The sequence below is a fragment of the Diuraphis noxia genome, unplaced genomic scaffold (assembly GCF_037042655.1).
Source record: "Diuraphis noxia isolate RWA-SAM2 unplaced genomic scaffold, SU_Dnox_SAM2 contig0001, whole genome shotgun sequence".
Lineage (NCBI taxonomy): Eukaryota > Metazoa > Arthropoda > Insecta > Hemiptera > Aphididae > Diuraphis > Diuraphis noxia.
Window position 1 is genome coordinate 10109538 of NW_028301711.1, and position 23039 is coordinate 10132576.

Genomic DNA, 23039 nt, shown 5'->3' on the forward strand with positions numbered 1-23039 from the left:
TCTACAAATTGTTCAATTATATTGTCACTACTGATATAAAAAACACTATTACTTACGGTAATTGAAATTTTTATAATAATTTAACGTTATATTATGTAAAATTATCTGCTCGTTAACTTTTGTCATTTTAGCGTATCATTGACGGTTTTTGCTCAAACACAATAAAAAAAAAGATAAAAAAATTTTATTTCTTATATTTTTTAAAAATATAACACTTATCGTAACATATATATACAAAAAAAAAATTAAGTCTATGGTAAATTTTATGGTCTTTAATTTTGGTCATAGGTATTTTTATTGTAAATTGAAAATCTGACGAGTTATAAGCGAAAACAGTGAAAGGGGCGCGCCACCCTTTGAAGAGGGGTGGAGAGCTACGTACAGGGGTAGGTGTCAGGACTTTTAGTATGTTCATCAGTGAGGTATAAACTAAAAAAAAAAAATCAAAATCCTGCTTTCGTGGGATTAGTTCCGAACTTTTTTCTAATTTGACTGGACTATAGTGGTAATATAAAAAGGAAATGTTTATGTTTTATTTTTAAGTCTATCTGAATGAGAATTAAAAAAACATGAAATACATCTAGGAACTTTACAAATTTAAAACATCGTTTTAACATTAATGATTACATGTATTTTTGATTGTAAATGTAGACAGCTGATATATTACATTTATCTAAAATATTATTTATTATAATTGATACTAAAAACAATTAAAATTTTAAGGTTTATAATTACCTAATTTAAAATTAAAATTTAATGATTAATTAGGTACGTACAACCTCCTATAATTTATTTATTATTTATAACTTTATAAGAAATGCAAATATTTAAATACTAAATGGAGCTTTTTGTTCTGTAGATAACAGAGAATCTGATAGTTCTTTATTTTAACGGTTACTCAGGGATTATTTGATCCCAACATAGCCTTGAGGACAAATTGACCCCTCGCGGCCCACTTAAAAATTCTACTGAGTGGCAAAAATGACCCTCATGGCAGTCAACATCTTAAGCATTAATGAAGCATTGCTACACGTAGCACCGCAATTACGGTGGGTGGACAGAGACGTGTGTCGGGCCCAACAGTTGGTAAAAGACAAAAAAAAAAAGGTTATCACTTGTCGGTTGGCAGACCGTTGACAGCATAGCTATCACCAGACGAACTATCGTTGGACACGGGGGGGGGGGGGGGGGGGACTTTCTGGGCGTTTTTATTTCCGCGCCACCGTGGTGTCCGAAACAACTGTAATATATTTATTTATACATGACAGAATCGTTCCACGTTCGAATAAAACCAATAACAATTTGTTTATATAGTTTCCAAAAAGGAATCAAAATAGTTAGGTTACTTTTAGTTAGATTTTATTATTATAACTATAAACACAAACATGGTACCTACTCATAATAATGGCCAAAAATTAGTTACATTTTGCAAAATAATTTGTTTAATGTGTACCTACTCGTAAGATCTAGGTTCTCTACGAATATAATCTGGTTTCCCTGGAGATATTACAAAATAATAAATACTCAATGTCTAGTTCTTGAAGAAAAAAAATCTTTTTAAGGAGTATATTTAAAAACTATAATTGGCTGTTTGAGAGTTTGTGTTCTTTTATTTTGTTTTTAAAATGTACAAGACACGTAAACATTTTAAAGTAACGTCATCCGAGGTAGTATCAACAATGTAAAACATATTAAATATATTAAAACTATTGTATAATCATAATTTGTAATTATCAGACTAATGGGATTTATTGGAGAAGAGTGGAATTGACGGATTTACCAAAATTAAAAAAAATGATAAACAAAGAGTCGAGTAAATTGTTTGGCGCGTTAGACATAGCACGGATAATGTACGTATCATACATTATATTATGTGTTAATTTGTGGTTAATAGTTTAATGATATTCTAGCACCAATAACCCGTTGGCTTTGTGTCAGGTCAATCCCAATGGAAAAATTACTATTTTTATGTCAGTTTCCGATCGCCCAAACGTCGATTGTATAGCGTCCGATGACTGGACAGAGTGGTTTAGTTATTTTTACGAGTACGGACTGCTTAAATTTTGAACAATATTATAATTTTTTATTTATAATTTTATCATATTGACCATATTATAAAAACGTCGATTTTTTAGATTAAAAAACGTCAGGCTAAACAATACACTATTCGTTGACGCACTCCTGTTCCGGTGCGAGGAGAGTTTAATTTACTTACCAGTTCTGCTTGAAACGATTTACGTCCAGATTCCAAATACTAAGAATATCTTACTCGTCAAACTACCTGGAACAAAAATCTGTTAGCATGCGTGTGTACACTTGGTTGTACAGTGAACGTGTTATATATATATTGGCAATTGTATAACATGGCATTTTTTTTTTAACAATATATAGGTGCAGGAATATGTTTGCCGTTTTCCACTTTGTCTGCTAAAAACATCTTCGTCGATCCAAAATTCGGATGTCCCGAAATTCTGTATCACACCAGAGCGTTCAGCATTAACAAAATTAATTTACGGACTGCCGAGTATATATTATATAAATAATAACAGTAAAAATAATAATACCTACCAATTTATTAGGAAGGCAGTATGGCACTTTGCTATTACCTATATCGTAAATGAATTCCATTAATTTTGCTTCTTTTTCATTTAAATCACACAATCAAGTTATTCAATTACCTATAAATTACGTACGTTGTTGTTACGGTTTTTAAAAACAAAAAATATTTAAAATATGTTTAATAAAGTTTAAGTACCTAGTTTAAATTAGTACCTATTAAAAAAATTCATACACATAGCTCAACACATACTGAATTTAAATGTAAATTAGAGTTTTTATTAAAGTTCTATCATTTGATTGTACCTAATTTATATACTTAATTGTCAAAAATGACGACATTATTCCTATTTATTTATTTATTATCAATTGTTCTAAACCTCAAAACATATCGCTAGTAGATAGGTAAGTAGTAATTATCAAAATTGTGTAGCAAGTCATTCTTAGTTTTAAATTTTATCAATATTAAATATGCTTGTAAATCACCTAAGTAGGTTAAAAATAAAATTTTAAGTGGCATGCATACTTGACAAAAAAACATAACGGATTACACTTAACCTACCTACCTAAATAATAAAAAAATATATATGTTATTCAAGCGTGTTTAACAATATGAACCAACATAATAACAGATAATTGTGTTTGTTATATTATCTCACAGGGTAGACGATTTTATTGACTTGAGGGCCTACTTGGGACACCGATTAAACTTTTTAGATGATTTCTACGGTGAATATAGTCTGGCAAAAATACTCGAGTTCCCCGGTGAAGGTCGTATTCATTTAGTGCCTAATGTAAGTGAATAACATTTAATAGGTAAGAACAATACTTACAATACGACTATTCTTCTCTACAATTACTTCCTAACGATATAAATATTATTTCTATACTATGTACCGATATCTACAGAGTTATTGGTACGAAAATAATAGTGCCTCCTTATATATAACAATAAATACATAAATGGACACATATTATGTTCTACTCATTGATTAGGTCAAAACGAATGGGTTGATCACTGTCTACACGAATTTGGATTATCCTATGTTGGACAGTATATTTGATTTGTATCAATACGCAGGGTTGGTCGAGTTGAAAGACGAAAAAAATAAATCAATCGAACCCAAGAATATATTACGATTAGCTACAGACCTTTACAAAATGACGGAAAAGTCGAATATTTCAAATATTCCATCCGAAATAAACGTTCAATAGTAAACTATAATATTACATATTCTAAGTGAATTCTGCACGATTTCGTGCAGAGTTAAAAACGGAAATAAACAGTTGTATTACCTAAATTTGACGATGAATGCAATTCAATAATGAAATAATTACAGAATCATACAACAAGATTTCTAAAAAATTAAATTTTTTTCTATTTTTGATTCATATTAATATTTTAATAATCGTTTAATGAATTGTATGAGAAAGTTGTGGCACTGTTTCCGTGATTTACACATTTTTTTATTAAATCTTAATATCGATAACCGTGTGCTTTTGTAGTGAATTTATATCAAATCAGTTCAAACAACTTACTGACAAATCAATAAAACCGTTAAAACAGTTTTTTCAAAGTAACCTTCTTCAGAAAGAAAGTGAGATATATTCAGTCGATCTACAATCATCTCACAAACTCTCCGTCACTAGTCTTTCCGAGGACAAAAATAGAATCGTGCACTTCGGAGAAGGACGCATTAGAGAAAACAAAAGTTGGTATTTCAATTTTTTTCAAAAATAAAATAAAATTTGATTAGGTAGGTAAATTAAACGAATATTTAAATATAATTTTATATTGAGCGATGATAAATAATAAAGAACTATTTATTATTATCTATTTAATACCCATGGATTCGTTTTAATTTACAGATATAATTAAGGATTTCCTAAAGTTTCAAGATAAAGAGTCTAAAAAAACAATTGATTCCTATTATATCAGCAGTTCATACGATTCATCAGAGATAACAACCTATACAAAAACAGACTATAAGAAAAATGCTTTTATGATCGAAATAATGTTGATCGATATCGATGAAGAAAATAAGTTACTATACACGGACTTCTTAAAATCATTTTTTTTACGTAGTATGTATTCCTAATGCAATATTTTCAGAGCCACATGGGACTATTTGATATCAATTTTTAGACATTTCACTAAGTTTCCCCAGTATGAATACTGTTTAATGAGTTTACACACAATTTCAACTCCGCCCGAACTTAAAAAGTTTTTTTGTGTAAGTACTAAGTATATGCAGTCAACACTGTATAATTTTTGTGCTATAGTTTTACTAATAAAATTCATACATTTCAGAAAACCACTTTGAAACCCAACAAATCTTATCCCATGGGATTACTTTACATACTACATCGATCATTTCTAACCGGGTAAGCATAATATAATTACATTTCACATAATAACTCTTGGTTGCTAAATGTATTTTTCAGTTAGATCTCTAATTTAGTAATTCACTTTATTATTTTAGAACCTTCTCGTGTGTAATGGTTACAAAAGAGCATTTGGAACTCATGGAACTTATGATTGAAAATCACCCTTTCAAACGTGGAATTTCAAATAATATATCCAAATCGGTTTTTGAAGATACGAGATATAGAACTTACATTTTTTTATGTAACAACCAACCCATTGGATATTGTGTAATTCGGTGATTGTGTATTTATTTTATTTCAGTATGATTAGAAACTATAAAAGTATAGTATTTTATATATTATTTTGATTTGAAAAACTTATTGAATTTCATTAAAACTACGTACTCACATAGATAAAGTAAAAAGATTCATACGAAAAAGATTTAAGATGAGCGGGATTTTTTCTAAGAGCCAGAAAAAGTATATTTACACACTTTTTAAGACGTTTCTATATTGAAATACCCATTATGTTTAGTCATGTTTATGTTTATTATGTTTTTTATTTTTTTTCATTATGTTTAGTTGGAACGTTAAAAAATTAATACAAATCAATAGAAAAACACTAGAAGCCTAGGAATATTTATTGAAATATTAATGATCTTTTTCGCTTTTAGATTAAACGATGAGATCAAAGTTTTGAGTAAACATTTTGACGTGGCTCTTTACGCATATCCCAAACTGGCTCGTAATCATATGGCGATTCTGCTGAATATGGATTTGCAACGGACGTTCATTAAGAAATCCCGTGATTTGCTTAAATTTGTAATGGAACACAGCGATGTTAATTGTTTGTTTTATAAGCTTTATGCGGACCCGATTATAATGATAGAAGTATGTAAGTAAAATAATGTTACACGCTTTATAAGTAACATCAAATGTTATTTTAGAGCGAATTTTCTTACATTACTGAATTAAAAGAATTAATACCTGTTAAACCTCGGATTCCCATACAATACGATGGTGAAAACGCGTCTTATAATCATGAAAAGTTTGCACTATTCCACATAAATTCACGATTGTGCAGTATTCAACCGTTGTCAATAGACGCCAAGATTGTCGTGGTTGGAGCGTCTGTTGTAGCTTTATCTTTTTTAGAGAGTCTCTTGTTCAAGTAAATAATAATTGAATTTTCACTTATTTATATGTTATCTTTTAGAATAAATCACTCATAAACGATGTTGAGTTTTCACTAGAAAAATTCATTAGATTTCAAAACTTTTGTTTCTTAGGTTTAAAAAATATTTTATATTATGGATTGAGATTATCAAAGTGCGTTGTGCTACTGTAATAATTTTTGAAATAAGTACTTAATGGGATCACAGCACACGTATTTTTCGTACGTATTAGGTCCGATATTAATAAATATGAATTATTTGAGAAATTATCTAGGCCAGCGGTTCCCAACCTTTTTAGCAGGCGGTGCCCTATTGTTTGCAGTGGCGGCTTGTCAAGGGAGGCAAGTGAGGCTCAGCCTCACCTAAGTATTGTAAAGAAAAATGAGGGACTTAAATGATTTTTTTAAACTGTTTTAAACATGATTTCATTGAGTTTAAAACAAAACATGAATTTTGCTAATGAAATTTGCATTTATTTGCTGGATGAATAACTGTCAAAATTATTACAGTAATATTGAAGTCCAGCGCATATGGAGGTAGTAACTGGTCAGTCATTTTTGAATAATATTCAATGATCATATTATTGTTGTATACTTATAATTAATATTGATATTATCATATTACGCATAAATTACTATTTTATAAGCACTTAACGTGTTAACACCAAATAATATTTTCTTGACAAGCATCGAAATATGAATATGAATCACGTGTTCGCATACGTACGTGTTGATTGTACATTGTACCAATTGTACCTAATATTGTACTACTGTTTAGTATCATATTTTTTTATTATTCATGATACCAAATTTCTCGGAAAAAAAAATTCAAAATCGATAATCGTTGTAATACTGATATATAAGAAATAAATTTGAATTTAAACAAACTTTAAAAATTGTTTAAAAATTATTGATTCAACCTTAGTAAAATTTTTGAACACCATATTTTTTCTAAAAATCGGATTTACAAAATAGCTATCTTGATTTTTTTAACTATCAAATAGCAAATTTTTTAATTTTTAATTTTACATACAAAATGTTTAAAAAAAATCGAAAAATATTTTAAATGTAGCGCAGACGACAATTATATTTAAAAAAAAAGTAAAAAATGTTAAATAGATCAAATGTTATTGCAATTGTCAGTTCATCATGAAACACCCTGTATAAGTAACAATTAGAAAATTGTATACTTTATTCATTTATTGGTATTTGTCCACTTAAAATATGTCAGTTACCAATAGGCAATAATATAACACAATGCGAGATTCTGATGTCTACTTACATTGGATACCATTAGAATTAGTACAGCCATAATTTTTATTTTTATTTTTGTTGGAGGACAACTAATTATTGATTATTATGTTATTTATTCTTACCTATGTCATTTTATATTAATTAGAAGATTTGTTATGAAATGTTATTTCAAGTTATATTAATAAATAATAATACAATATATAAGACATAATCTCGGACATAATTGTCAATTTTATTCATCTTTATTTTGTTTAAATTGTTTATTTATTTCCAATTTAAATTATATAAATTATCATGAATTATCAATTATAGTTTTCTGTTTTAAACAATTGTTTTTTTTTATGATGTTTAAATCATTTGTTTTAAACGTTTTAACTAAAACCATGTTTGATTAATTTAGATATTTTAAACATGTTTTAAACAAGTGTTTAAAACAAAATGTTTAAAACATCTCAACTCTAAAAGCACAAACTATAGATATCGGTTCTTATCTGTCTAGTATCTAGTGTCTTGTAATTTGTACTACAGTTTAATAGATCTCTGAGAGTAATAAATAAAACAACAATTGACAAATTTGCATTACTCAAAGACAGAAGAATAGATTTAATTTATAAAACATAATATAAAATGAATTTTGTTATTGTTTTAGTAAATGAGATTTATGTAATAAGATTTATGTATTTACTATAATAAGTATTATTTTTTTTTTAAAGTACTTTATTCTGATATTTCAGATAATATTAAGTATGGTTTATTATTTATATGTTAGCGGCAATGTGTATAATATATTTAATATATAAAATGCCTAGGAATTCTATATAATACCTGGTGGTTTTTAAAAAAGTGTATAATAATTTTTTTTTTTATACACATTTCCTAAATATTCTGTATAATAACTAGGCATTTCATAAAATGACAAACACAAATTGGTAATCTGTAGAATAGTGAAATAATCCAAAAAAATAAATTTCCTTCTATAATAATTAAGACAATTATTAATTTTATTAGCTCACAAAAAAATATTTATTACAAAGTAGGTATGAATTTAATATTACAGAATATAATGCATAAAAATGAAAAAAAATAATAATTTGTAAATTGTATGGGTAGTGTACTAACATGCAGTTATTAATTATTACTATCATATTATTCTATAAAATACAAAAATCTATGTAGAACGTAATTAAGAATAAATAGAATATACTTTTTTAAATTTATTTTAAACTTTGTTAAGACAAAAAACAAAATAAATGTTAATAATAGTATTCTATTATTACAAAAAAAAAAAATATATATTAATAATTTCATATGTTTAAGTTAATAAAAATTGGTTAAATTTATTTATTGCAACACTGTAAATTAGGATGACATTTTGAATTACAATGAATTTTATTTTTTAAACGCTTATACATCTGTTATTTTGACATCTTGTTGAACATGAACATTTAATAAAGCCTTGTCCAGGAATTCTACTTCATTAAATTTATTGATATTACAGATTACTAATGGATTTATTTTAGGTGAAGTTACATTGTCAAATATCAATAGGTACTGATAATATGGATTTAATATATTACCCATACATAGTTTAGCATTTCATATAATGCTTAGGTAATTTAAAAAATTTTATAAATTGCCAGCTGTAGTTGGTGTTATATATAATTCCTAGACATTTTATAAAATACCAATATTATACACATTGCCGCTAACATATATATTTTTAAAGGTTAATATTAAATATTAAATTGAATTATTTTAAAAGTTAACTTAAAACTCATTTTTATATAAACCCCCCCCCCAAAAAAAAAAAAAAAAATAAATAAATAAATAAATAAATAAATGAATAAAATAAAAAATAAAAATAATAATAATATTTAAATTTGTGTAGTAAATAGCTAGAGATTTAATAATAATAAAAATATATATTTAAATATAATATACAATTATTTGTGTTTAGTGATATACTGACATTTGTTTTGAGGCACTCTACCGATGAATTATCATAACAGAACCTTCAAGATCTTAATTTTTTTGGTGGGAAATTATTTCCCATTGCCCTATGGTGTGTTCATACGGTTCACGAGCTGCCACTGATTGTTTGTACAAATTTTGTTAGGTGCCCTTCTGTGAATATCACGAGAAACGTGAGAATAAACAATAGTTTTCATTTATAACTGATTTAAATAATTTTATTGAACATATTATTAATAAATGATTATTTTATTGTTGGAATTAAAAAAAAAAAAATCTGTTTTAATAGTAAAAAACTAATAATTAATGAGATATTTGAGGCTGCTTATTTTTGGAAAGTTTGGCAATATTTTTATCAGTTTTTATCTATTATTGAATTATTCAATACATATTAGAAACACTATATTTAATATTAGATATACAGATAGTATTCTAAGTAATTTTGTACGTAAAATAATAGTTTGTCTTTTCAACTACAATACATTTTTAATATATAATTTAATAATTTTTTTCATTCTCGGATTAGCCGTGGCGCCCCTTAAATGAGCTCGTGGTGCCCTTGGGGCACCGTGGTGCACAGGTTGGAACCGCTGATCTAGGCTGTTTAGGAAGAAGATTTAAAATTTAAAATTTAAAAAACCTTATTAGTTATTGCATTATCTTTGTTTGTATTTTGGTCACATCAGAATCTAAAAACAAATTCTTATATTTTCATAAAATTGTCTAGAAAATGATGAATTCAACAATTTTTTTTAAATTATAATTGAAGTTTAGAAACTGTGTTTTTTTACTACCGTTTTAGTTGTTTTTATATAGGGTGTCTCAAAAAGAACGCCGGATTTAAATCTGCTATACATTAAATTTATTTTTCTCAAAAAAACATTACAAATATATCATTCTCTTCAGAATAAATTGAGGTTTAACAGTGAAAAACAACATAGGGCATATAACCCCCCCTACTAGCCCTACAGGCGATTATTCTTTCCATAAAATTTACCATCACTCGATCACACATTGCCCCATCAAGTTCATTGAGGACACGACTAATTTCTTGCTTAAGTTCCAAGACGTTTCGGACTTTGTTCTGGTAAACTCGTGACTTAGTGTATCCCCATAAGAAAAAATCACACGGCGTCAAGTCGCAAGATCGAGGTGGGTAGCTTTGGTCTGGTAGTGAGTTTTCACTATTAAAATACGCTGTTCTTTACTGTACCTTTCCATTGCGATACAACATAAACAATGACTAAGAGTCTAAGAACCACAAAACCTCTTTTCAACACAAAACCTCAATGATAACAGATAACAAAACTATCAAAACCAGCGCAGCCAACAAAAAAAACAAAAATGGCGGCCTTTTCAAATCCGGCGTTCTTTTTGAGACACCCTTTAGTTATGGAAACAAAAATATATAAAATGGTTCATGGTGTATTGACGTATTCGTGCGCTTAAGAGACTAAGAAGCGATAACGGATTATACACACTCTAGTGTCCATACTCATAATATATTGGCAAAACACAAAAAATTTACAAGCTATATTAATTGCCTAAATATTACTCCTTAAGGATGTAAGCGCACTATCTATTTTCTCTCTCTGTCCAACGCTCAAAATAGACAAAACACATTTACACAGTCATTTTTATTTTTTCTATGTTTTCAAGTAATCACCAACTACAAAAGAGATAATGGATAATATTTTGAATGACATATCGATGTGTCTAAATATTGTCTCAAAACAATTTAAACATCGTTTCAATTTATAATATTTTTTGTTTATTTTTATAGTCAAATACAAAATAAAATAACAATAAAATATTATAAATTTAAATGATGTTTAAATTGTTTTGAGACAATATTTAGACACATCGATATGTCATTCCCTCAAAAATATTATCCTTTATCTCTTTTTCTATATTCCTTATTCTATATGTTATTCGCTCAAAAATATTATTACCTATTTTTTAAAATTTTTTTGTAATGGGTGATTTTACTCTCATATTTCCTAAAAACGTTTAAATAATGATTCTGCGTAAATGCGTTTTGTTTATGTTGAGCGTGAGCCAGAAAAAGAAAACAAATGGTGCGCTGACATCCTCTTAAACCATCATATGTTCCAATATCCTATAAGGTAGGCGTTAAATGAAGATACACCAACAGTTTTAATTTCTGCATTGATTTTAGATAACTGTTTAGAAATTATTCTAAATGTATTCTTCTATACCAGGAATCGGTAACCCTTTTGATTTCGAGGGCTAAAAAATAAATACAAAATTTTTCACAGGCCACAATTATTTTAATATATCTTATTTAATTTTAAACAAAAGTGTACAGTTATTAGTTATATCAACAAATTTAATTAGACATCTTAAATGACTACAAACAAATAACATTTTAATCCAAAGCTTCTAGTCCTTAATATTTTAGTGTTTGTTTCTTATAAAAATTATAAATTTTATTCGTGGGTCACATGAAATCTGAATGAACGATAGAATTATAAATTGTGAAAATCTAGGAATATTGTTCATTATTCATGAACTCAGTTTTTAGATTACTTTTTATTAATTGTATTTAACTTATTTTTTTTAGCCCACTTGGCTATTATATTAGATTTGACAACATAGTACTCATATCTGACTGTGGTACTCCATATCAACTTAGCTTAACTGACTTGGAAAATCGAATGATTCCAAAAATAGCACACTATGATTACGAATACATGATTTCTATAGGCTTTAAATCATTTGTGGATGTTATCACTGGTACAGTAACAACAATTAACAGGTCTGTATAATTTACATAATTTATATTAAGAACAAAAAATTAAAAAAATTCAAGCACTAAACAAATTATATAACTATGAGTTATAGTGGATTATGTACTCGTGTGCTATTGTAGGTACCTAGTTAGTATTAGTTAAATATCAATAAATAGTTATTGTGCTACAATCAGATGCAAAAACGATGAGTTAATTTCGATTTATTAGGTTATTATTTATATCACCTACCAGCGTATAATTTATAGTCATAGCAATAAATAATAATACACATATAAAACTTGTTTTGTTTAGAGCTGATAAATGCGTAACCGTTAATGAGGAAGAACAAGTATATTATGATTATTTATTTTTATTATATGGTGAACAATTTGGGTACAGTGCTAAGGAAAGTGAAACCAAATCTGATACTTCCATCAAGTAAATGGTATAAAATATTTGATTCATGTATATAGTATTTTATTGGATGTTACATTCCTATTACAGATCAAGCGATGAAAATAACATACTGGAAAATTTATTTTTATTAAACTCTGAACATGATGTCACCCTTGCTTATAAATATATCAAGTTAATAAAAAATAATGATAAAGGTAATTTTTTAATTACAAGAATGCAAGTTAAATAGGTGCATAATATTGCCTATAATAGAGCAATAAATAAAATTGTATTGCTTATTTCATCAAAAAAAAGTTCTGTAGTATTTTAAATTTAAAAACAATACTAAATAAATAGATATTAATAGTATTGTATTAGGTTTCAAAAAAATAAATAAATTTTTTCAGTAGAATTAGGTATGCCCACTATCCAGGTATTTAAAAAGGTGAAGATAATGGGAGTTTACCAATTGCGCTCTATCTTTTTTGGTTCGATATACCCAGTGGCGTGCGCAGGAATTTGGTATGGGGGGGGGGGGGATGTCATAATGTATTATGTTTATGTTGATGAACTAGAGATCCAAAATCCACTCGTTAGAAGACTAAAAAAAAGCCCATGGGGGGGGATATATCCCCCATCATCCCCCCCCTGCGCACGCCACTGGATATACCAATTGCGCTCTGTCTTTTTTGGGTCGATAGACCAATTTATTGCACTCAGTTGTTTTCAGGGTTTATAAATTATAATATTATTTTACATTACACCTAGTATATAAAAATTTGTATTATAAATAGATTCTTTCAGTCAATACAAAAAAAATTATACAATGAACGTCAATATTAATAATATTTGTACAATATAAATCTATACCAAATCATACACATAGATACTCGTCAATAAAAAATAATTAATATACATAAAAATATAAAAATATAATTATAATGCTTTGATGCCTCGAGTATTTTTCCAAAGCATTTTTTATTACATTTACAGTCAATATTCTCAAACTTCTTTCCATCTACTTTTTTATTTTTGGATGTCGTATATGATTTACCTGCATTACGGCACCTTTTACGATTTTCCACTTTACTGCCATACTTCTGACGTTTTCTCCAACGACGTCCAACATCAGTTTCAGGTCCATCGTGGCTATCTGCAAAAATGTCGTTTTTCTACATTTTTACTACTTAATAATTTTGTACAGAGCTACTTAATGTTATATTTAAAGTTATAACGGAAAAAAAAAATAAGCGAACCAAATCAAAAAATAATTATAATAATTAATGATTGAAAATATTATCAATAAACGTATGTCGTATACGTAATGTAAAAGAAAAAAGTTGCAAATAACGTTATTTAAAATAAACTAATAGGTACTATAATAAACTGCAATGCAATCATTTTAAATTTTTATAGAAATATATTATAATAAATCAGGTATACTTCAATACTTGTATAGACAAATTAATGACTAAATATAATAAAGCCGAAATTATATTATTAATTTTAATATAGGCAACATCTATTCTCTTTATTTATTAAAACTATTAAAAAACTATACTGTACATAATGAATTATGAATTAAAAATATTTAGGTGACTTACCTGAATTTTCTGAAAACAGCTCGTCATTGTCATGAACATAATCGTCACTACTATCACCATCAAAATCTACTGAATCACTAAGTTCAGAATTGTCAGAATTTGCCATCACAATAATTATATCACAATATTATACAAAACCGTGAAACTTAAATTTTTAAACTTTACATTTAATGACACTAACAAGCGGAAAAAGACAGTATCTAATCATAACTACGTATAAATAATTTAATTGATTATATTAATCTATATAAAACAATGATAAGGAAACATTTACTGTCATAGTGGTGTAAGTCAACTTACAGTACTTACACCACTTTAACTGTTAATGAAACCGTTGATATATTTCTGGTTCAAATTGTAGTGCCATCTAGTGGTAGAGATTATGAGCTACGACTTACTTCACTTTGCCATTCAATAAATCGATATTTGAAAATATGCCTACAATACATAACTCAATTTTTACGAAAATGTGACTTACTCCACTATGGCTTTAACCCACTCATATGTCCATGTAAAAATAACGAACCTAAAATATAAGTAGCGCAATTGGTGTACTGACCTAAAATTTAAGCGGCGCAATTGGTATACTGACCTAAAATATAAATATTGTTTTAAGCGCAACTGGTCCATGCCCAAAATAATCTTTTTAAAATCCATAAATTTGATGCAATACATTTCCGTCATTATAACTGTCAAAGCTATATAAGAAAATGTAGATATTGCTATTTAGCTTTCTTCTCCTTGCTATCTATCAGATAAATAAAAAAAGTTCTTACCTTTCTTAGAATTAAAACAATTTGAATAGTGAATTTACAATTATTATTTATACAAATCTATATACAATTAAAGTTTATCTTGCAAGCAATAATTATTATGTTGACACATAATTGAAGTCAAATGACTTTAATATTATTAAATTGGTATTGTAGTATTGATTAAGTGATCTTTCTTGGACTTTATAAATACATTTTTGTCAACTAATAGACATTATCGTTTATGGAAAATACCTGGGATCGCTATCGGTGATTAATGTTCTTCTTGAGACCAATATAAATAGATCTCGAATAGTTTATGTGGAGACTCGAGCCAAAGAAAACATCCCATTTATTACTAATAAATTCGTAAGTATAACTTATCTGAAATGTCTGATTTATTGTATATAAAGTAGGTTGAAAAGTACTATGTTACCTATATAATTAGATTTTAAATGCTGTTTATAACGAATTGCGCAAACAAGGCATACGTGTGTATAAGAAATGCGAATTTGAAAAACACACATTAAACGGAGATCGAACCCGTATTCAAAAAGTGACATTTAATACAGTTGGTAAGGGACTACTTACGATTGATTGTGATGCATTGTTTTGGTTCGACCAAAAATTTGTCAGTAAAGTGAATTGGTTTAGTAAGTATTTAATTATCTTTATTCATATATACGAGCAGCGCCGAATAGAGACTTTTCGGCCCACCGAGATTTTAAATTTTTACCGGCCCTCAACAAAGTATCGGCCCATTCGAAAAACATTTTTTATGATCACTCTTTTTACTTTTAGTATATGTGCTTTAAATAATAATTGTTTCTCTAAAGCACATTTGCAAATCACCTATTCAATAGGTACATTATATTAAGTTACTGAGTATACTTCAGTTATATTATTAAAAAAAAACGCAAAATATTAGATAGATAATATAGATAATATAAATTTTTACGCGGCCCATCGAGATTTTCTCGGTAGCTCGCCGGCTCAATCCGGGCCTGTATACGAGTTTTATGTTAACTAATTTTGCGGTGTAGTTAGGTTTTGAAGCTATAACTAAGTTTGCACACTATTTGAAATTTGCCAGTTAAAACCTGTAACTCGTTTGCGCACAACATATTATATAAGGAACGACTCGATTGCGCACAACATATTGTAGATAGTGACGGATTTATCTATGATTTCGACTGCTCCTTACTTCGATAAACTTTATCAATATTTATTTCACATTAACTAATTAGAAGGTACTGTTGTATTGAAATCATAACGTATTTTTTCAAATCTAGTTTCAGAAATTCTCTCGTGTAACGAAAATAGAAATATGTATTACGAAATATTGAATATGTATTATACGCATTGCGGTAAAATGTCTGTTTCTATATACTTATATTAACAATTTAAAATTTTTAAAGTTCAGAGAATTAAAATGTGATAATTTTTTATTTCGGTGTACCAATATAAAATGTAAATCGATGGCTACGTTAAATACTCAGTGTACAATTATTATTAACTATAAAAAACGAACATAACCACAGTGAATATTCTCAGAACGAAGTACAGAAATATATAATCCGAAGTTCTGTTAAGAGAAGGGCCATTGAAGAAATTCATACACAACCAAGTAAAAACGAGTGGTTGTACTAGAAATATTCTATGCGTTAACGAGTTGTAAAAATGTGTGCAAACGAGTTGTAATTTAAGTAAATGTACCTACGCAAACTAGGTGCACCCCGGTTTTGGTTCAATTATCTTAAAGGTATTCAAGTAGAGACTTAATTAGAATATAACTTAGCAATTGATTGATATTAATTAATATAGATTGGACAAAGTACATTGTATGTAGTGTTTGAAAATTTCATGAAATTTAAAAAAATGAAATATTTCAAATGTCTGAAATATTTCAGTATTTTAATAAATTTCGTTTTTTTTTAAATAAGTTTTATTTTCATGTATGTAGTTGTCATAATTTACTTTTATAATTTTATACTACCTACTGAAACCAATCACTAATTACCCATTACCGATTAGTGATACCATTAGTGATGGTTTTTTTTTGGTATTATACTTTTAAAATAGTATTCAACATTTTTAAATTGATAAAAATACATACAAAAATGTTTAAATGATACTATATGTCTATATTAAGTATACTGAATGCTTACATTGGTGTACCATACACTTCTATAAAATTAAATACTTATTATAGATTTATATATACAAATATAAATGTGGTATGCAGGTACATGGCCAAGTTTTTAATAGTAATACTAGTGATAACTAGTAGATAACTACTGAATATAGTTTAGTGTTGAAGTACACCAGATACACAGAAGCTAAAAGTAAATAATAATAAGATCGGATATATGTAATAATATAATAATATGTATAATTGATACGAATAACTATAGTGCTCCGAGGCGTAATATAAAACAGCGACTAATAATTGTCCTACAGGCTACTACATAGAACGAATATGATAGTAATACAAAATGCCTATTCTGCGTCTGCTGTACTACAGTGTGAATAATTTTACTTATAATCGAGGGGCTATATTATTGCCGAAAATATTTCAGCCGAAAATATAATATCCGAAAATATATTTACGAAAATTATTTTATCCGAAAAATATTTTAATAGAAACGTATTTTATCCGAAAATTATTAAATACGAAAGTAAGATACACGAAAAATATTTTACCAGAAAATATTGTACACGAAAATAAGAAAGACGAAAATTTTTTAATCGAAAATATTTCAACCGAAACGTTTTTCTTTCGAAAAATATTTTATCTGAAAATTATTAAAAACGAAAGTAAAATACACGAAAAATATTTTATCAGAAAATATATTACACGGAAATAAGTAAGCCGAAAATATTTCAACCGAAACGTTTTTTTTTCTGAAAAATATTTTACCCGAAACGTATTCTTGACGAAAAATATTTTATCCGAAATTAATATTTTTTTTAGGTGTACCAACTTAGAAATATAAAAATTCCCATTCCAATTTCAATTTCAATTTTTTGCTGACATCTTTAGTGCTAATCATCTACAACCTTAATCATGGTTATTCTAAATAATAATTCGTTATCATAATTTTCATAATTTATAATCTATGATTATTGATTAAGCGAATTTTGTATTTGTATGATTTTTTGGTTTTGTTTAATATGCTTTTTAAAAGTAATCTAAAGATTCGTTACACCGACCATGTAAATGGAATCTGCATACAATTCTCTATCGATAAACTTTAGATTTGACCTATGTGGGATTAATCTCATCCACAAACAGATGACCACAATAATTCTTAATAGAGTATATAGGTACCTATTACCTAATATAACTTACATATTCTGTCATTTACTAATTTACTCTACCTATTGTAAAGCGTTAGTAGATTTCAAGACATGTTATAATGTCATATTATAGTATTATAACAATATACATTTAATTATAAGAATTTTCGACACCTGGGTATATATATTATATATCATACATTTTGATGATTGAAATTCAAAGTTTATAAATTCTAATAAACAATTGTTTATGTATAACACTCTTAAATAGATTTTAATTAGGTACCGTTAATAAGTCAAAATACATTTATTTTAATAATGACTCAAGTTTTAATGTAACAACACAATCAACGTTTTCATTCGTTCAATTGTAATAGTATTTTTAAGAACCGTATAATTTTAGAGCAACTAAGCACTATTAAGTATTTAGTTATAGCAATCAATAATAAATTAAGGTGAAATTTTCATATTAATAATTTAACTAATTTTGTGCAAATACTGCAAATGTAACCTGGTTACTATCGTGAGTAATCAAGAGTTAGTATTTGTTAGAAGAAATTCTTAAGTATTTATTCATAACTCATCACTCATCAGTATTAGGTCTGTTACTATATAGTATATATTATGCTATGCTTATGTATAAATTCAGTAAGTCCTGGTCCACTGTTGTAATGTAATAAATTCTAAGGAGTTAAACGTACTTTTCTAAACATATGTTTAATAACTTTACTATACTATAATCACTAATCAGCCCTAATACATTTGGTTATTATTTCTATCTTATTTTCAATATAAAAACCTATTTTAATATAATATATAAATATTTTGTAATAAACAAATATATATTTAAATATTTTAAATTTTATACTAAATTGAAATCCACCTCTTGTCATAATCTAAAGTGTGTGGTCAGTTTCCATGCTGAATTTATTACCTAGGTACCATCATAAGATTGGTCTGTCACTAAACACCTGTATAAGCTAAGTTGTCTTTAAGTAGGTATTAATAATACATATAAACATATATTTTGAATCATAAAACGAAAACTTAAATACTTAAATAATTTATTTTATTTATATTAATAACTAGACATACCTATTGGCTGTTAGTGACTTTATAAAGACAATACCAATTTGCTTTTGGAAACTTGTATTACTGTCCTGAATAAGAGCCTTAGCACTTCAGTACATAAAAATGTGTTGATTTGAAAAGATTTAATTACAAATGGAAAAATTATTTAAACGGCCCGAATTGGTCAATTTGTCGACATTGTTAGTTTTGATGATAATTGATAAATATATGTTTTATAATTTATATTATTATGAATAATTTTTGTTATTAATACTAAATAACTAATATTTGCCAAGCAGTTTTATAATATTTGTATTGATTTATGTAATGTGTGGTCTACAAATATAAATGTAAATTCAATCTAATAACTAAATAGGTACCTACTTAAGGTGTTAGAAATGTGAAAATGTGGCACGGAAATCGTAAAAATGTTAAGCTATAGTCTATTCTACGAGCGAACAGTATACCGATGATAGACCAATGTTAACATAGAAAGAAAGGGAATTGGTTCTTTACGAGTTGAAAATGTTCAAACTAGAGAGGCTTCATTGTTTAGAACGCTCAGAGAGGAAATTAAGGCCTGACATCACCATAGCTTTCAATATTTTAACCCACAAAAACCTATTATTCTCTCGTGAAATAGATTGTAGTAGTATAACAAAATATTATTTTTATTGTTATTGTAAAATATGAAATTTATTTTATTTTTAATTCTCAAAAATTAGGTTTTTTAAAGTTAGGTAGGTTACCTAAAATTGTTAGTTATTGTAATTTAGTTATCAGTTTTAGTTTCTTCCTCAAGGGATAATGTGAGAAATAACATGAATTTAAATTTATTATGATTAAAAAATATTGAAAAAATTAACCTAACAATACGAAGTGGTGTAGATAGGTACCTAAAATTCCTTTTCATAAGACAGTGCGTGTTTTGGACACATACTTGTTGCGGTCGAAATTATTTAGGTAAATATTGTAACATAACAATTGCAGACACGAGTTTCGTTATCATAATACTAGTTGCGTACAAAGTTTTTTTTTAAATAAAAATCGTTAGTTAAAGTTGCGGACACTGTATATTTCCCTTTACCAATTTTTCAGAACTTAGGAAAGCTACCAACAAATTGGTAGATTGGGTTAAATATATTTGTTTATTTTATATGTTATTTTAAAAATTGTTAAATACATTTTTTATAAAATATTTATTGATTATTGTTATTATTTATTCAATGTGGTAGGTTTTATAGGTTTTAAACTGATTACACATATTTTTTAACAGGTGTCTCAAAAGCACCGGCACAATCTTAATGCTGATAAATAATCAGTCCAATAATGTCATTCGTCATTTATTGGTACATAGGATTATAACTGTTATCTTCTGTTCATATTGAATAGTAATTTCCCAACGTTTGGGAATTTGTCCGCAATTAATATGTTACATTTGTGTCCGCAATTCATATGTTACCTACCATTTTAGATTTCGTCCGCAACTCACGTGGTTTTTGTAACTTTGTCCGCAACTAGGAAAAACCACGTGTTTGGACAAAAAATTGAAAGATAAGCTGTTATCCAGAGCCCCAGAGGATAGTATAACATTATTACCACGCACATAAGACATAACATAAGATAATGTTATTAATTAAATAAATAATACTTTAGCCACAACAGAAAAATATGTTGTTTAAACAAAAAGTTGTTCACTTGGAAGTTATTACTCTAATGAATTATAATAGGTATGACTGTTATAATACTACCTTTTAAGAGTATTTCCGTTTTTGAAGAGAAGGATAAGACGTTGCAATTGCAAACATCTTACCAGATTATAAACACGTGGTATGAAATTATAGAGTGCAATCCTCACAGTATATCCAAGGGATTCGGTGATCTAATCAGCTTATTGAATATATAATTATATATTGTATACCTATTATATATTGTTATGTGCCTATAACCCTCTATGAATATAATATTGTATTATTGAAATGAATTGAAAAATAATGTGAAACTGGATATTAGGGGGTTAACAAAGGGATGACAGCAAATTGATAAAATATGTTTTTCGTAAATTAAAATACATTTTATTCTTCATAAATTGACTTTGTTTTAATGGTATTCTGTTTGAAACAACATCGTAGTACGTAATGTAGTATAATGTACTGTGGTCTGTAACTTTATATAAGTTTTAATTACCATTGATACTAAATACTTAGTGAGGTGTAGTGGCCGGGCGGATTAAGGCGTCGGTTGCGACGCGCACCGTCGCTGATTCGAACCAGGACAAGGGCAGCATCGCTTTCCGGTCAGTTCACGCTGTCTGGAAAGAGAGGCCGCCGCCCCCCTCCCTGGCATGGCAGAAACCTACAGCCAACTAGAAATTCTGCCAAATAGGCGTCCAAGCCTCTGAACTAGGCCTTCGTGCCTACTCCCGGACATAGCGCCATACGAAAAAAAAATACTTAGCACTAGTATTGTAACTAGGATTTTAAATTGGATAATATGATTGCAATTATTTTAATTTACATTTATAATTAAAATTTCAATTTGTTGGATTTATGTCTTAGCAATTTTACAGTCCGCGTTAAAGTTTGACGGACATTTAGTGGTAAACACATCATTCGAGACCAACATAGAATACGTGTATGCTGCAGGAACTATGGCAAGGTTCATGCATAATGATTCTGTTATCATATCAAATCATATGTATTATAATAGATTAGAGATTGGTATTCGATTAGCCAACGTGCTGATGAAACGCTTAGGAATTATTGAAGATGACAAATCGAACGACCCTTACGTTCAGCCAGTTTTTGTTTATTGTCAATTACCCGGTAAATACAATTATATGCATACCGAAGTGCCCGTTTGGCGATCGTTGAAGACTTATACCAGATCACTCAGTACTGGGAATATTACAGATGGATATTTTGAAATTGTTGTCAACAATTATGGTGACATAATGGCATTGTCATGTTATTCGAAAAAGGTAAGCTCATATCAAAATACTTGTCATTCTTTAAGAACTAGTAGGTTAAAGTTTACATTTGTATAATAACTATGTAATTTATTTATTTATTTTGGCCATTCTGTAGAATTTCAAGTATTTAAATTTAATGAATCTATGCGGGAAACACGTGAATAATTTCAATGATATGATGGACCGTTATAAAACGAATTCCATTCCGTGTTTTTTTGATTATTTCAACCAACCTTGGTCATACATTTTATACTCGGTCAGGTTTTGGAAGCTATTAGACGAAATAAAATTAAAACGAGAAAATAAGGTACGAAAATATAATATGAATTTATATTGATAGTAAAATTTGATAATTTGTATAGCGTTACATAGAGTTCGTAGGCCATGGAGGCATTGCTAAGTTGATGACCAAGCTGAATGTCAAAACGGTATATTTTAAATACATATCACCTGTACATTACTTAATAATAATAATTATCATATTATGTTATCATATCTGTATAACGTGATTTTTACATAGATTTCACAGTTGTCGAGATGTCCTTATTACGACAGTATTTTTGATAAGATATACGGGAAAAAGTTAAACACAATTTTGATGAACTTTGTCGTCAATAACGTGGATGATTTTCCAATGTTTTTTCATACTACTCATCGGAGGAATACGACGGATGAATATAACATGGTATAAAATCGAAATACTCGATAAATGTATTTTAATACATTAATAGTTTTATACGAAATGTATCAATTTGTAATCAACTATAATACATATCAATGTAGATTAAATTTGTTATTTTTTTTTCTAACGAATAAAATTATTATGATTTGTTATAATATCTAGTGTTAGTAATATTTATCTGAGCGCAG

The 23039-nt window shown here is 27.7% G+C and overlaps 2 protein-coding genes across 2 annotated transcripts; one reads left to right on the plus strand and one right to left on the minus strand.

Annotated features, from left to right (window-relative positions):
* Positions 1 to 1625: 1625 nt before the first annotated feature.
* Positions 1626 to 22860, plus strand: LOC107170607 (cilia- and flagella-associated protein 61-like). Its single transcript, XM_089224834.1, has 23 exons — positions 1626 to 1667; positions 1738 to 1850; positions 1911 to 2045; positions 2136 to 2296; positions 2392 to 2524; positions 3218 to 3350; positions 3553 to 3770; positions 4063 to 4268; positions 4426 to 4600; positions 4670 to 4790; positions 4868 to 4941; positions 5040 to 5219; positions 5598 to 5814; positions 5871 to 6094; positions 11907 to 12101; positions 12388 to 12513; positions 12580 to 12686; positions 15060 to 15196; positions 15276 to 15480; positions 21757 to 22178; positions 22285 to 22476; positions 22532 to 22597; positions 22690 to 22860. Exons 1-23 carry the CDS (start codon positions 1626 to 1628, stop codon positions 22858 to 22860), a joined length of 3753 nt encoding a protein of 1250 aa, XP_089080960.1.
* LOC149059544 (uncharacterized) lies at positions 13365 to 14398 on the minus strand. Its single transcript, XM_089218111.1, has 2 exons — positions 14076 to 14398; positions 13365 to 13624 (listed from the first exon to the last, which is right to left on the minus strand). The coding sequence occupies exons 1-2, from the start codon at positions 14179 to 14181 to the stop codon at positions 13365 to 13367; spliced, it is 366 nt and encodes a 121-aa protein (XP_089074237.1). The 5' UTR covers positions 14182 to 14398.
* Positions 22861 to 23039: the final 179 nt, after the last annotated feature.

Coding starts and splice junctions, on each gene's coding strand:
- LOC149059544 (XM_089218111.1), bottom strand. CDS start 14,181: ATGGCAAATTCTGACAATTCTGAACTTAGTGATTCAGTAGATTTTGAT. Junction 13,625..14,075: donor GCTGTTTTCAGAAAATTCAG/GTAAGTCACCTA, acceptor ACATTTTTGCAG/ATAGCCACGATGGACCTGAA.
- LOC107170607 (XM_089224834.1), top strand. CDS start 1,626: ATGTACAAGACACGTAAACATTTTAAAGTAACGTCATCCGAG. Junction 1,851..1,910: donor TTAGACATAGCACGGATAAT/GTACGTATCATA, acceptor ATGATATTCTAG/CACCAATAACCCGTTGGCTT. Junction 2,297..2,391: donor ACTACCTGGAACAAAAATCT/GTTAGCATGCGT, acceptor AACAATATATAG/GTGCAGGAATATGTTTGCCG.